The sequence below is a fragment of the Pan paniscus genome, chromosome 10 (genome assembly GCF_029289425.2).
Source record: "Pan paniscus chromosome 10, NHGRI_mPanPan1-v2.0_pri, whole genome shotgun sequence".
NCBI lineage: Eukaryota > Metazoa > Chordata > Mammalia > Primates > Hominidae > Pan > Pan paniscus.
In genome coordinates, this window is record NC_073259.2 from 8,465,104 (window position 1) to 8,481,077 (window position 15,974).

At 44.4% G+C, this 15,974-nt stretch overlaps 1 protein-coding gene and 1 non-coding gene across 6 annotated transcripts in view; both read left to right on the top strand.

The window, feature by feature from the left end:
* TULP3 (TUB like protein 3) overlaps nt 1–15,974 on the top strand; it is a 49,462-nt gene that overhangs the window by 22,517 nt on the left and 10,971 nt on the right. For all 5 annotated transcript variants that reach the window (XM_008973771.4, XM_063593295.1, XM_008973772.4 and 2 more), the window contains 2 exons: nt 7,185–7,344; nt 8,684–8,824. In XM_008973771.4, the coding sequence (XP_008972019.2) occupies nt 7,185–7,344; nt 8,684–8,824 (301 nt within the window). The remainder of the gene's footprint in view (nt 1–7,184; nt 7,345–8,683; nt 8,825–15,974) is intronic.
* On the top strand, nt 15,384–15,444 carry LOC112436783 (U7 small nuclear RNA). The gene has a single exon (XR_003025476.1). It is a non-coding gene; the product is annotated as a U7 small nuclear RNA (small nuclear RNA).

The following is a 15,974-nucleotide window of genomic DNA, read 5'->3' on the forward strand; positions in this document are numbered from 1 at the left end:
TTTTATAGTTTTAGCTTTTACACTTTCTGTGGTTTATTTATTTTTATTTATTTATTTTTTCTGAGATGCAGTATTTGTCTGTCCCCCAGGCTGGAGTGCAGTGGCACAATCTCAGCTCACTGCAACCTCCGCCTCCCAGGTTCAAGCAATTCTCCTGCCTCAGCCTCCTGAGTAGCTGGGATTACAGGTGTGCGCCACCACACCTGGCTAATTTTTGTATTTTTAGTAGAGACTGGGTTACACCATATTGGTCAGGCTGATCTCGAACTCCTAACCTCATGATCCGCCTGCCTCGGCCTCCCAAAGTGCTGGGATTACAGGCATGAGCCACTGTGCCCGACCTCTGTGGTTTACTTCTAAAACTGACGTATAATAATTGTACATATTTATGGGGTACACATGATATTTGATACATGCACACAACGTGTAATGATCAAATTATTGTAATGATCATGTTATTTAAGGTATCCATCACCTCAAACATTTGTCATTTCTTTGTGTTGGGAACATTTCAAATCTTCTAGCTATTTTGAAATATACAATAAATAATTCTTTTTTTTTTTTTTTTTGAGACGGAGTTTTGCTCTTGTCGCCCAGGCTGGAGTACAATGGCGCAATCTTGGCTCACTGCAACCTCTGCCTCCCAGGTTCAAGCAATTCTCCTGCCTCAGCCTCCTGAGTAGCTGGGATTATAGGCATGTGCCACCACGCCCAGCTAATTTTGTGTTTGTAGTAGAGACAGGGTTTCTCCATGTTGGTTAGGCTGGTCTCGAACTCCCGACCTCAGGTGATCTGCTCGCCTCAGCCTCCCAAAGTGCTGGGATTACAGGCATGAGCTACCACTCCCAGCCAATAAATTATTCTTAACTATAGTCACCCTCTTGTGCTATTGAACACTAGAACATATTTCTTCTATCTAACTGTATGTTTGAATTAATTGATGTGTATAGTGTGAAACAGAGATTCAGCTTCATTCGGATATCCAGCTTTCCCAACACCATTTATTGAAATACTTTCCTGTTGAGTATATCTTGCTTTTATTTTTACCAGTTTCACTAGGATACTCTTTCTTGTTTTTGAGGAGAAGTCTTTCTCTGTTGCCCAGGTTGGAGTGTAGTGGCGCAATCTTGGCTCACTGCAACCTCTGCCTCCCAGATTCACGTGATTTTTGTGCCTCAGCCTCCAGAGTAGCTGGGATTAGAGGAGTGCACCCACCACGCCTGGCTAATTTTTGTATTTTTCGTAGAGATGGAGTTTCACCATGTTGGCTAGGCTGGTCTTGAACTCCTGGCCTCAAGTGATCCACCCACCTTGGTCTCCCAAAGTGCTGGGATTACAGGTGTGAGCCACCATACCTGGCAAGATACTCGTTTTCAGGGTATGTGGGCACCTTAGCAAGCTGCAGAATGGATTTTCTTTTCTTTTCTTTTTTTTGAGACAAGAGTGTAGCTCTGTTGCCCAGGCTGGAGTGTAGTGGCATGATCTTGGCTCACTGCAACCTCTGCCTCTCGGGTTCAAGCGATTCTTATGCCTCAGCCTCTCGAGTAGCTAGGACTACAGGCAGACGCCACCATGCCTGGCTAATTTTTTGTATTTTTAGTAGAGACAGGGTTTTGCCATGTTTGTCAGGCTGGTCTCAAACTCCTGGCCTCAAGTGATCCACCCATCTCGGCCTCCCAAAATGCTGGGATTACAGGCGTGAGCCACTGCGCCCAGCCCAGAATGGATTTTCTGATTCTTGCTGTGATATTTCTGACATGGATGCATATTAGGTAGAGTACATTTATTTCGTCTGATGAAAATGGATTAAAGTACAACATAGTTCCTTTGAGCCGAGTTGCTCATCTATTTGTATGATGAGAGGTCATCACTGCACTGAATGATATTTTAAGAAGTCTAGTTTAAAAATTTTAGTCTTACCTTCCTATGATCTTGCTTTGTGGGCGGGGAGATTAAGTTAGTTTATTTATTTATTTATTTATTTTGAAACAGAGTCTCGTTCTGTCGCCAGGCTGGAGTGCAGTGGTGCAATCTCAGCTCAGGCTCACTGCAACCTCCACCTCCCAGGTTCAAGCGATTCTCCTCCCTCAGCCTTCTGAGTAGCTGGGACTACAGGCGCATGCCTCCACGCCCAGCTAATTTTTTTAATTTTTAGTAGAGATGGGATTTCACCATGTTGGCCAGGATGGTTTCAATCCTTTGACCTCGTGATCTGCCCGCCTCAGCCTCCCAAAGTGCTGCGATTACAGGCGTCAGCCACCGTGCCCGGCCGAGATTTTTAAACAAACTGATAGACTGCAGACAACTAGCCTGATGCTGGTTGTACTCTGTGGTTGGTCAGTCTGTTGGAAAACTGTCATAGTGTAACCTTAGCCCATCACCTCTAGGGTGACTCCTTCTCTAGGAAAATTGAGAATTAGTTAAACTATCATTAATTTAAATGAGGTTTTATTTATTTTGAGATGGTTGCTCTGTTGCCCAGGCTGGAGTGCAATGGTGCGATCTTGGCTCACTGCAACCTTTGCCTCCCGGGTTCAAGCAATTCTCCTGCCTCAGCCTCCCAAGTAGCTGGATTTACAGGCTTGTGCCACCACATCCAGCTAATTTTTGCATTTTTAGTAGAGATGGGGTTTCCGGCATGTTGGCCTCGAACTCCTGCCCACCTCAGCCTCCCAAAGTGCTGGGATTAGCCGGTCAGAGCTTTATTATTTTATTGGATAAAGTTATTTCATGGAAATTTCCACCTATCTGATCTCCTTTAATTTCTTATTGTTTATTTTGACATCACCATTCAATATTTTAGCCCCAGGCAGTATAGTAAGACATACCACTAAATTCTTGGGAAGATAGATTCTTTTACAGTTCAGTTCCCAAGATAATTAGGAAATTTTAAAGTGATTAAATTTTAGTTTATATGACACTTAAAATCATGAAGGCAGTGTGTTTTAATTGCATTTAGGGCATCTAACCATCAGCTCTGGCTTTCTTCCTGGCTCCCTGACTTACTCTATCTTGGTAATGAGTCCTTCATTGATGTAGCCTCGTTTAAAGCACTCTTAGGTTTTCAGGGAAGTAAAATATAGATGGAATAGGAATTGACATTGTTACATTCAAACACAAGTAGCACTTCTCTCCTCCCCCATCCAAACTGCATGACAGTTTTCACCAAGATGGCAGCTTGCACATATATGTTTAATGGTATTTTTCTTATTTGTAAACTTGGACAGTAGTAAGATATATTCAATACTGAGGTATAGTAGCTGTGGCCCTGATTACAGTTTGAGTCTACAGTTGTTTTTTTCTTAAGCCATTGGTCTAAATGAGTTTGATTTGTCTTTAAGTAGATAGAGAGAGGCTTCCCCAGATACCTTGGCAGGAACACTGTGGTCAGGGGTCTAGTCTCCCCTTAACAAGTGAGAGCTTAGTTTGTCAGTGAACTGGATATAACCAGGTCCTTTGGCACAAATTCACACTAGTTAAACCCACACCAGTAAGTTTTAAAACCAGAACCCCAAGTTATTAATTTATAAAGGGAGCTCTACTCTTTCAGTGTGTATTCATGTCTACTGTTCATAATACTCTTTTCCTGGGAATACGATACCTAAGAAGTTAAACTTCAAATTAGAAGGCTTATTGGTGAGCAAGGAATCAGAGGGAATGAGGTCAGGAATTTGAGACCAGCCTGGTCAGCATGGTGAAACTCCATCTCTACTAAAAGTTTAAAAATCAGCTGGGCATGGTGGGGTGCACCTGTAATCCCCGCTACTCGGGAGGCTGAGGCAGGAAAATTGCATGAACCCGTGAGGCAGAGGTTGCAGTGAGCCGAAATCGCACCACTGCACTCCAGCCTGGGTAACACAGTGAGACTCTGTCTCAAAAAAAAAAAAAAAGATACTTCTCTTTCTTGGACAAACCTGATAACCCTATCAAATTCTAGCTCTTTGGCCTCCCTTTTCTAGACCACAGCAGAAAACTCCTTTTCTATAGAAAATATTTTCCTTGGCCAGGTACGGTGGCTCATGCCTGTAATCCCAGCACTTTGGGAGGCCAAGGCGGGCGGATCATGAGGTCAGGAGATCGAGACCATCCTGGCCAACACGGTGAAACCTCGTCTTTACTAAAAATACAAAAAATTAGCCGGGCGCGGTGCCGGACGCCTGTAGTCCCAGCTTCTCGGGAGGCTGAGGCAGGAGAATGGCGTGAACCCGGGAGGCAGAGCTTGCAGTGAGCCGAGATCGCGCCACTGCACTCCAGCCTGCGTGACAGTGCAAGACTCTGTCTCAAAAAAAAAAAAGAAAGAAAATATTTTCCTTGCATGTGAACCCCATCTCTACTAAAAATACAAAAAAAATTAGCTGGGTGTGGTGGCAGGTGCCTGTTATCCCAGCTACTCCGGAGGCTGAGTCAGGAGAATTGCTTGAACCCAGGAGGCAGAGATTGCAAGTGAGTTGAGGTTGCACCATTGCACTCCAGCCTGGGCAGCAAGAGTGAAACTCCGTCTCAAAAAATAGCTACAGCATTCGTTTTTGTTTTTGTTTTTGTTTTGAGACAGTCTCGCTCTGTCGCCCAGGCTGGAGTGTAGTGGTCCAATCTCGGCTCACGGCAACCTCTGCCTCCCAGGTTCAAGTGATTCTCCTGCCTCAGCCTCCCAAGTAGCTGGGATTACAGGCGCTTGCCACCACGCCTGGCTAATTTTATTTTTTAATAGAGACGGGGTTTCACCATGTTGGCCCGGCTGGTCTCAAACTCCTGACCTCAGGTAATCCGCCCACCTCGACCTCCCAAACTGCTAGGATTACAGGCGTGAGCCACCGCGCCCAGCCTACAGTATGTGATTTTGTTTCATCGATCATTTCACAGACTATGTATGAGACGAAATAGCTGTGGCCACATAGATAAGATATGGCAGTTTCTTATGATTTCAGTACTTCATATTTACCACCTTTTCAGACAAGTTACTTTTTTTTTTTAAATGGAGTTTCGCTGTTGTTGCACAGGCTGGAGTGCAGGGGCACAATCTCAGCTCACCGCAACCTCCGCCTCCCAGGCTCAAGCGATTCTCCCGCCTCAGCCTCCGAGTAGCTGGGATTACAGGCATGCGCCGCCACATCCGGCTAATTTTTGTGTTTTTAGTAGAGACGGGGTTTCTCCATGTTGGTCAGGCTGGCTTTGAACTCCCGACCTCAGGTGATCCGCCCGCCTCAGCCTCCCAAAGTGCTGGGATTACAGGCATGAGCCACTGTGCCCGGCCAGCAAGTTACTTTTTATCCATTATACAAGACTTCTTGGTTGCTAGAAGAATTTTTTTTTTTTTTTTGAGACAGAGTCTCGAGTCTTGCTCTGTCACCCAGGCTGGAGTGTAGTGGCATGATCTCAGCTCACCACAACCTCTACCTCCTGGGTTCAAGTGATTCTCCTGCCTCAGACTCCTGAGTAGCTGGGATTACAGGCATGCGCCACGACGCAGGCCAATTTTTGTATTTTTCATAGAGACGGGGTTTCACCATGTTGGCCAGGCTGGTCTCGAACTCCTGACCTCAAGTGATCCACCTGACTCTGCCTCCCAAAGTGTTGGGATTACAGGCGTGAGCCACTGCGCCCGGCTGCTAGAAGAATCTCAGTGGCCAATTCTGTTTGGTGGAAGTCATTATAGCCTCCTGTGTATTTAGTGTTCCTGGGTTAACGTCCTTCTTCTATTCATGGTAATTCATGAAATCTCAAAATAATCTCCAAACAACTTAGTCCTTGCTCTAACACCTATTCATTCTTGATGGTATATTCCGTATTGGCACGTTATCTTAACTCCCCAATCTTTTCCCTCTATATGCAAGCTATTGAATTAATCAGTGTGCTCTCATCAGCCCAGTTCAGGAAAAACACACTTCCTTTTTTGATAGTCTCACCCCTTGGAGTGACTCTTCTTCCTGGAGGCACTTTTCTAAAACAGTATTGATGGAAAAAAGTAAACAGATGGCTTCTTTTGCCTGAAAAACAGTAGGAAGTGGGTTATAATATATTTGTTTTTTAATCATGTCTTTATTTTTTAGCATGGGGCTTAACATTTTTCCTACTCTGAGTTATCCCAGATCAATAATAATTTCTATATATTATAAGCCCTTATGTGCCAAAAGGTACTAGTACTATGTGCTAGTACCTTCCTTTCCATTTCATTGGCTTTTTTTTTTCTCATAGTCTGTCATGCTTGTTTCCTGACTTTTCTTGCTACCATAGTCTTTATCTTGCTTTTATTCATAGAGTTGACTGCTTTCTATTTGATATGTTCCAACTGCCATTTTTTTCTTCTCACCCTTGATCCAAATTTGATTTCTAATTATATAAGGTAAACAAGAATGCCAAACTTACTGCCCTTTGACTAATTAGAACATGGAAATAATTTGAGTTTTAGAGAATAATGAAGTTTTTTTCTTCCATTTACAAAAGTAAGAAAACTTTGAAAAAAAAAAAAGACTAGAAAAGAGAAAACAATCATGCCATAGTCTGCCACCTGAAGAAACCACCCTTGCTGTGTTCCTCCATCTGTCCCCCGTGCATGTGTGTTTGTATGTTTTGAGCTTGTGGTCACATTTGATAATGCTATGATGATTCCCATACATCTTTAGTAGACTTGGTTACAAATGCACTGTGTGGGGCAGGTGCAGTGGCTCACGCCTGTAATCCCAACACTTTGGGAGGCCAAGGCAAGCAGACTGCTTGAGCTCAGGAGTTTGAGACCAGCCTGGGCAATATCGGGAAACCCTGTCTCTACAAAAATACAAAAAATAGCTGGGCGTGGTAGCACACACCTGTAGTCCCAGCTCTTCAGGAGGCTGAGGCAGAAGGATTGGGCGCGCCTTGGAGGTCAAGGCTGCAGTGAGCTGTGATGGTGCCACTGCACTCAGCCTGGGCAACTGAGTGAGACTCTGTCTCAAAAAAAAGAAAAAAAAAAATGCATCATCTGATTTTAAATAGATCTTTATAGGTGTTAGGTGTTCAAAAGTATTTGTTAAATGAAATGATTGAATCCTTACTCCTCTCTGTGCCTCAGTTTTCCCATTTCTTAAATGGGGAAAAAATAATTTACAAGATGTTTTGTGAGGATCAGTGAAAAACAAACTGGGCATGTTGAAAATGGTTTGGTCATGTCAAAACTCTCCTTGTTGGCTGTCATATCGCTTTTTTCCTAGAGGCTACTACTTGAGAAGAGGCAAAGGAAAAAGCGCCTTGAGCCATTTATGGTGCAGCCCAATCCAGAAGCCAGGCTACGTCGGGCAAAGCCAAGGGCCAGTGATGAGCAGACTCCCTTGGTGAACTGTCATACTCCCCACAGCAATGTCATCTTACATGGTGTGTATTTAGGCAGCATCACTTCCTAGTGGGGTACAATTTTCACAAACCTAGAAGGCACGAGGATTGTCAGACGGACCAAAGGGACAATATTATTAGCACCATTACTAGGTACCTTCATAAATCTTTATGATCACATTTGGGGTCTTTGAGGAGAATAAAAGCAATGATATAATCAGTGGAAGATGCCTTAAGGTTTGCGTCCATTTTAGAACTGTTGTTTTCTTTTTTTTGAGACGGAGTTTTGCTTTTGTCGCCCAGGCTGGAGTGCAATGGCGCGATCTTGGCTCACTGCCAACCTCCTTCTCCCAGGTTCAAGTGATTCTCCTGCCTCAACTTCCCGAGTAGCTGGGTTTACAGGCGCCTGCCACCATGCCCGGCTAATTTTTTTATAATTTTAGTAGAGACGGGGTTTTACTATGTTGGCCAGGCTCGTCTCGAACTCCTGACCCAGGTGATCCACCCGCCTTGGCCTCCCAAAGTGCTAGGATTACAGGCTTGAGCCACCATGCCCGGCAAGAACTGTTGTTTTCTAGATGCCAGATCAATGAGTTTAGAATGACCTATTTGAGGAGCTCTTGATTGTTAAATCGTGGCAGAGGTGAATCATGAAGCCGGGAATAGGTAGAGAGCGTCCGTTCTTCCAACAGATAGTTGAAAGGACCATCTGAGATGGTGAGGGGCGGAGGAAGAATAAGATTGTAAGTGCCTCTAAATCAAGCCACTGGAGCTATTGGCTTGTACAGGATCTGTACTATGGAGGACCTACTTTGTTTTCTTGGTCTCATTCTTAAGTTTCTGAAGTACATATTACTTCAGTTACTGAAGTACAAGTACATATGACTTTAGTAACAGAGCATGTTAATAAAGTGAACACCAGGCTGGGCGTGGTGGCTTATACCTGTGATCCCAGCACTTTGGGAGGCCAGAAAGGCAGATCACTTAAGGCCAGGTGTTTGAGACTAGCCTGGGCAACATAACAAGACTCCATCTCTACAAAAAAATTAACAATTAGCCAGGTGTAGTAGCACACACCTGTAGTCCCAGCTACTCGGGGGACTGAAGTGGGAGGATCGTTTGAGCCTAGGAAGTCGAGGCTACAGTGAGCTGTGATTACACCACTGCTCTGCAGCCTGGGTGACAGAGTGAGATCCTGTCTCAGAAAAAAAGAACACCAGTTCTGACCTACTCTCTTAACAAATGTTCTTACGGATGTTAAGAAAGGACGGAAGATAAAATGATTTGGTAGTTCTTAATTCTGATCACATACGCCAAATCTACCCAACTAGTGAATAATACTTTGCTCCTTTTTTAAAATTCATTTTATTTTGGCCCTTAGGTATTGATGGTCCAGCTGCTGTCCTGAAACCAGACGAAGTTCATGCTCCATCAGTAAGCTCCCCTGTTGTGGAAGAAGATGCTGAAAACACCGTGGATACTGCTTCCAAGCCAGGACTTCAGGAGCGTCTCCAAAAGCATGGTGAGGACTGGTAATGATTTTAAGGCAATTTGTCTTCTTACTCAATTGTAATCTTTTCCTTTCTTTTCATTGTGGGTAACAATCTACATGACTCAAAATTACTCATGGCTTACGGCCTCACAGAGGTGACAGTATTTAGCATCTTTTACATCTGAATGTTGGTAATTGTCAGCAATGGTAGTATTTATACTGTTGCCTGAGAAAAAGAAGATAATTAAATATAAAATACTAGCTACCATAGATGGCCATAGATGACTGTTTGTCTCTTTTTGACTATTTTCAGTTCCCACCCTCTTCTTCTGACAGAGTTGTCACTCAACCCCTCTACTCCACCTCCATTTCATAGTTGGTGATGATTGATAGCCTTTCTTCTAGTTGGAGCTCTCATATCCATAAATATTACCATACATTTCAAAGGTCCCTTGTAGTCTTCTTTCCTTTTTAGAAAAATAATTTTTTTTTTTTGAGACAAAGTCTCACTCTGTCGCGCAGGCTGGAGTGCAGTGACGCGATCTCGGCTCACTGCAAGCTCTGCCTCCCGGGTTCACGCCATTCTCCTGCCTCAGCCTCCTGAGTAGCTGGGACTACAGGCGCCCGCCACCATGCCTGGCTAATTTTTTGTATTTTTTTAGTAGAGACGGGGTTTCACGGTGTTAGCCAGGATGGTATCGATCTCCTGACCTGGTGATCCGCCCGCCTTGGCCTCCCAAAGTGCTAGGATTATAGGCGTGAGCCACCACGCCCAGCCGAAAAATAATTTTATAATGAGAAGGGATTAAGCATCCCCTTTGCAGATGAGAAAACTGAAGCCCAATAATGAATATGTATTGGGTACCTACTTTGCATTAGGCAAACATTGCTAGGTCCTGGCATATATGAATCAGGAGATTCTACCACGGAATGGCATAATAAATGAACGTTTAAACAAATTTGTATATTCACTTATTTAGAAAGTATGTTTTGGCCAGGCTTAGTGGCTCACGCCTATAATTCCAGCACTTTGGGAGGCCAAGGTGGGTGGATCACCTGAAGGTCTAGAGTTTGAGACTAGCACATGGTGAAACCCCTCTCTACTAAAAATATTTAAAAAGTAGCCAAGCATGGTGGTGGGTGCCTATTAATCCCAGCTACTCGGGAGGCTGAGGCAGGAGAATTGCTTGAACTTGGGAGGCAGAGGTTGCAGTGAGCCAAGATTGCACCATTGCACTCCAGCCTGGGCAACAAGAGTGAAACTTCTCAAAAAAAAAAAAAAAAAAGAAAAGAAAAAGAAAGTATGTTTTGAGTCCAGGCATGGTGGCTCATGCCTATAATCCTAACACTCTGGGAGGCTGAGGCGGGCAGATCACTTGAGTCCAAGGGTTCAAGACCAGCCTGGGCAACATGGAGAAACCTTGTCTCTACAAAAAATGCAAAAAAAAAAAAAATGGCTGGGTGCAGTGGCACACACCTGTAGTCCCAGCTACTTGGGGGGCTGAGGCAGGAGGATGGCTTGAGCCTGGGAAGTGGAGGTTGCACTAAGCTTGCGATTGCACCACTGCACTCCAGCCTGGGTTACAGAGCAGGACCCCGTCTCAACAACAACAACAACAAAAGTAAAGTAAGAAAATATGTTTGAGTGCATACCATATCTGAGGCAACATTCTAGGTACTTAGGATACATGAGTAAGCATGGTTCCTGCCCTCATGGAGCGCTTATTCTAATTGAAGCTTCATGCACTTAAATAGGCTAGAGCTAGAAAATCAAGGTGCTGAGAGAGCCCGACGCCTCACTCCACTTGGACACTTTCCCAGAGAAAGTGATATTTGAGCTAGTGCCTGACTCAGGAAGAGGTGCTGGCCAGTTCAGAATGGCAGCAGCTCAGGGCGTGTGGTCATAGGGTAGGAAGGGGGATGTAGAGAGATGAGCCAGGAGAGGGAAGTGGGCTCTAATTATATGGGACCTAATAGACCATGTCAGGAATTGGGACTTTATCTAAGGAGTAATAGAAGGCTGGACATGGTGGCTCACATGTGTAATCCCAGCACTTTAAGAGGCTGAGGTGGGAGTATTGCTTGAAGTTAGGTGTTCAGGACCAGCCAGGGCAACATAGCAAGACCCAGTCTCTAACAAAAAAATTTTTTTAATTAGCTGGGTATGGTGGTACACACTGGTAGTCCCAGCTACTTGAGAGGTTGTGCTAGGAGGATTGCTCGAGCCCAGGTTATTGAGGATGCAGTGAGCTATGATCATGCCACAGCACTCCAGCCTGGGTGACAGAATGAAACCATGTCTTTAAAAATTAAAAAAAAAAAAAAATTGGGTTGGGTGGAGTGGCTCATGCCTATAACCCCAGCACTTTGGGAGGCTGAGGTGGGAGGATTGCTTGAGCCCCAGAGTTCGAGGCTGCAGTGAGCCAAGATTGTGCTGCTGCACTCCAGCCTGTGTGTAGAGTGAGACCCTGTCTCAAAAAATAAAAATTAAAAATAAAAATTAATTTAAAAAAAATAGGGCTGGGCGCTATGGCTTATGCCTGTAATCCCAGCACTTTGGAGGCCGACATGGGTGGATCACAAGGTCAGGAGATCAAGACCATCCTGGCTAACACGGTGAAACCCTGTCTCTACTAAAAATTAGCCAGGTGTGGTGGCGGGCGCCTGTAGTCCCAGCTACTCGGGAGGTTGAGGCACGAGAATGGCGTGAACCCGGGAGGCGGAGCTTGCAGTGAGCCGAGATCACGCCACTACACTCCAGCCTGGGCGACAGAGCGAGACTCCGTCCGTCTCAAAAAAAAAAAAGAGCAGTAAGAACCTGTGAGGAATTTTAAGCTGAAGAATGATATGATCACAGTTGAGCTGTGGAAAAATTACTGTGTACCAGAAAGAAGGAATTGAAGGGGGCAAGTCCAGAAACAGGAAAGCTATTTAGGAGATCGTTTGACTGATGATGGCCTGACCTCCAGTTCCAATATAGTGTGGTGTTTGCAAAAGCACAGGCAGGGGAGATGCAGAATTGCTCTGCTAGGGCAATGAGAAGAGACAAGAGAGGTACCAGGAGGAAGGGAGGGGGTGATTCCACTGAACAAAGAAGGATGTGTGTCTGCCTACGTGCTAGGGGAGCGGGGAAGTAGCTGGAGCCTGACATTGTGAGTGTCCATCATGTGTCAGGCACTTGACATGTACTACCTCATCTGATTTAATAGTTGTAATAGTGCCTTGGGGGTTTGTAAAGACAGTTTTCCTGTCTTTAACATGAAGGTGACCATGGTACTTTCCTATTATTTTACTACCACTATTTTTACAACAAAAGAAAGTGAAAGATATGCATTGGACAGATAGGATGAGTCGGAGCAAAAATAATTTTCTATTTAACCAAAGCTAAATTACTCACCCTGAGTCAACTAGCTGAAAAGTGGCAGATTTAGATTTTCTGATTCTTAGTCTCGTTCTTTATCCCTGACTGTAAACACCACACTGTCTCCTTGTGCACTGCTCTATGAAATGGCTGTTCGTTTTCAGAATTGGCCTTCCAGTGCCAGGTGAGTTAACGCCTTTTCATGTCTCAACAGGTTGCATCTTGACTATAAAACCCATTAAGTGCTGTTTTGATTAAATTCTAAGAAGTGTCAGTTTGGCAGATTATGTCCCTGTAAGTGGGTCCAATTTGCTTGTCTTAAAAGTTTCAGAGAGATCTTTGATCTCTCAAGACAGATTCACAGGAACTGAGTTCTTGGTATTAAAATGGCATTTGAAAGCATAGTAATAGGTGAAGATAGCCATATGATAGTGATATCTCAGGAGTTTCTGCCTTTTTGCTACCAATAAAAAGGGGGGGTGCCAGGTGTGGTGGCTCATGCCTGTAATCCCAGCACTTTGGGAAGCCGAGGTGGGCGGATCGCTTGAGCCCAGGAGTTTGAGATCAGTCTGGGCAACTTGGTGAAACCCCGTCTCTACAAAAAAATTACCTGGACATGGTGTAGTCCTATGTACTCAGGAGGCTGAGGTGGGAGGATCACTTGAGCCCGGGAAGTTGAGGCTGCACTGAGCAGCTGTGATTTGGCCACTGCACTCCCACCTGGGCAACAGAGTGAAACCCTGTCTCAAAAAATAATAAGTTAATATTTTAGACAGCAGAAGGAAAAAGTGTCCTTCGCAAAGCAAATAATTTTTTTAAGTAACAACTCTTTTGAGATATAAATTACAGACCATACACCTCATCCATTTCAAGTAAACAATAGGCCAGGCATGGTGGCTCACGCCGGTAATTCCAGCACTTTGGGAGGCAGAGGCAGGCAGATCACCTGACATCAGGAGTTCGAGACCAGCCTGGCCAATGTGGTGAAACTCCGTTTCCACTAAAAATTCAAAAAAAAGTAGCCAGGTGTGGTGGTGGGCAGCTGTAATTCCAGCTACTCGGGAGGCTGAGGCAGCAGAATCGATTGAACGTTGCGGGTGGAAGTTGCAGTGAACAGACATCGCGCCATTGCACTCCAGTCTGGGCTACAAGAGCGAGACTCTGTCTTTAAATAAATAAACAATAAATTGGTTTTCAGTACAGAGTTCTACAACCATTTTCACAATCAATTTTACAAAATTTTCATCACCCCCAAAAGAAACCTCATAACCTTCAACAGTCATTTCCCATTTCCCTCCAATCCCCTCAGCCCTAGGCAGCCACCAGTCTACTTGCTGTCTCTGTGGATTTGCCTGTTCTGGACATTTTATATTGATAGAATCATACACTATTTGTCTTTTTGTGTCTAGTGTTTTACTTGCATAATGTTTTCAGGGTTCCTTCATGTTATAACAAGTGTCCGTACTCCATTCTTTTTATTGCTGGATAACACTCCATTGTATGGATAAACCACATTTTGTTGATCAGCTGATGGACGTTTGATTGTTCCCACTTTCCCTGTTAGGAATAATGTTGTTATCAACACTCATAAGTTTTTGTATGGACCTATGTTTTCAGTTGAGACTGATTTTTTTTTTTTTTTTTTTTTGAGACCAAGTCTTGCTCTGTCGCCCAGGCTAGAGTGCAGTGATGTGATCTCGGCTCACTGCAACCTCTGCTTCCTGGGTTCAAGGGATTCTCTTGCCTCAGCCTCCTGAGTAGCTGGGACTACAGGTGCCTGGCTAATTTTTGCATTTTTAGTAGAGACAGGGTTTCACCATATTGGCCAGGCTGGTCTCGAATTTCTGACCTTGTGATCCACCCATTTCGGCCTCCCAAAGTGCTGGGATTACAGGCGTGAGCCACTGTGCCCGGCCTGAGATTGTTTTTTTAAAAACTGACCTTTGTCTTATCCTTGTGTTCTTCAGTAAAGCTAATACCAATCTATGTATGTACCGTATAAAAATAGATCATTTTTCTTTCCGAGATGTTGAATGTGCACAAAAAGTGGTTCAGAGAAAAAAGCCACACTTGTTAATTCCATCTGTAAATCTGTGATTTGAGGACCATTTCAGTGAGGGGTAACTTCACCCCGCAGATACTAGACACAAGGGAATTTACTTTAGGTCTTGCTCTGCCTCTTTCTCTTGGAGAAATGATTCTTCCTGAGCCTGTACTCCCACATATAAATCTGAGGCTCGTCACTCTTTCATAACACACATCGATCACACTTTATTTCACATCTGCATTCCTCTCCAGATTATATACTCCATGAACAAGAAACAATAGAAAACAAAAAGACTATCAGTATCTCCTCCTCTAACTCAAATGTAAGAATAAAATGAAAAAATAGTTTTTCATCCAGCAGTTTTAAATTTCCTATAAAAGACGCTCCATAAATCCAAAGTACTAGTATTTCAAACATTCCTAATTAGATTTAGTTAACTAGACAGAGATTAAGAAAATGCCGGGGGGCCAGGCATGGTGGCTCACGCCTGTAATCCCAGCACTTTGGGAGGCTTAGGCGGACAGATCACCTGAGGTTGGGAGTTCGAGGCCAGCCTGACCAACATGGAGAAACCCCGTCTCTACTAAAAATAAAAAATTAACCGGATGTGGTGGCACATGCCTGTAATCCCAGCTACTCGAGAAGCTGAGGCAGGAGAATCGCTTGAACCTAGGAGGCGGAGGTTGCGGTGAGCCCAGATTGCAGCATTGCACTCCACCCTGGGCAACGAGAGCGAAACTCCATCTCAAAAAAAATAAATAAATAAAATAAAAAGAAAATGCTGAGGGGAATAAAACTGCTGTAAAGAATAATGCATCATTGAATTTTTTTTTTACTGTGGTAAAATATGCATCGTAACATAGAAGTTACCAGTGTTGGCCTGGCATGTTGGCTCACACCTGTAATCCCAGCACTTTGTGAGGCCAAGGTGGGCAGATCACCTGAGGTCAGGAGTTTGAGACCAGCCTGACCAACATGGTGAAACCCTGTCTCTGCTAAAAATACAAAAAAATTAGCTGGGCTTCGTGGCGCACACCTGTAATCCCAGCTACCGGGGAGGCTGAGACAAGAGAATTGCTTGAACCCAGGAGACGGAGGTTGCAGTGAGCTGAGATGGTGCCACTGCACTCCAGCCTGGGCAACAGAGTGAGACTCCATCTCAAAAAATAATAATAATTTACCAGTGCTGCAGCTCTTTTTAGAATTTGTCTAGCAAGTTTTCCTGTTTTTACTGAAGCCTTCCCTTCCCTTCCAAATAACAAAAAGTACACTTTTTTTTTTTAAGAGTTCGGGTGTCATTCTGTCACCCAGGCTGGGGTGCAGTGGCACAAGCATAGCTCACTTTAGCCTCAAAATCCTGGGCTTAAGTGATCCAACCACCTCAGCTAGCTAGGACTACAGACACACAGGTACCATCGTGACCAGCTAATTTTTTTTAAAAAACTTTTTATGGAGACAGGTCTCAAACTGGTGGCCTCAAGCAGTCCTTCTGCCTCAGCCTCCCAAAGTGCTAGGAGTTCAAGCACGAGCCACTGTGCCCTGCCTAAATTTGTTTTGTTTTGTTTTTTTGAGACAGAGTCTCTGTCTCCCAGGCTATAGTACAGTGGCACAGTCTCGGCTCGCTGCAAGCTCCGCCTCCCAGGTTCAAGCGATTCTCCTGCCTCAGCCTCCTGAGTAGCTGGGACTACAGGCGCGTGCCACCACACCCGGCTAATTTTTTGTATTTTAGTAGAGATGGGGTTTCACCATGTTAGCCAGGATGGTCTCAATCT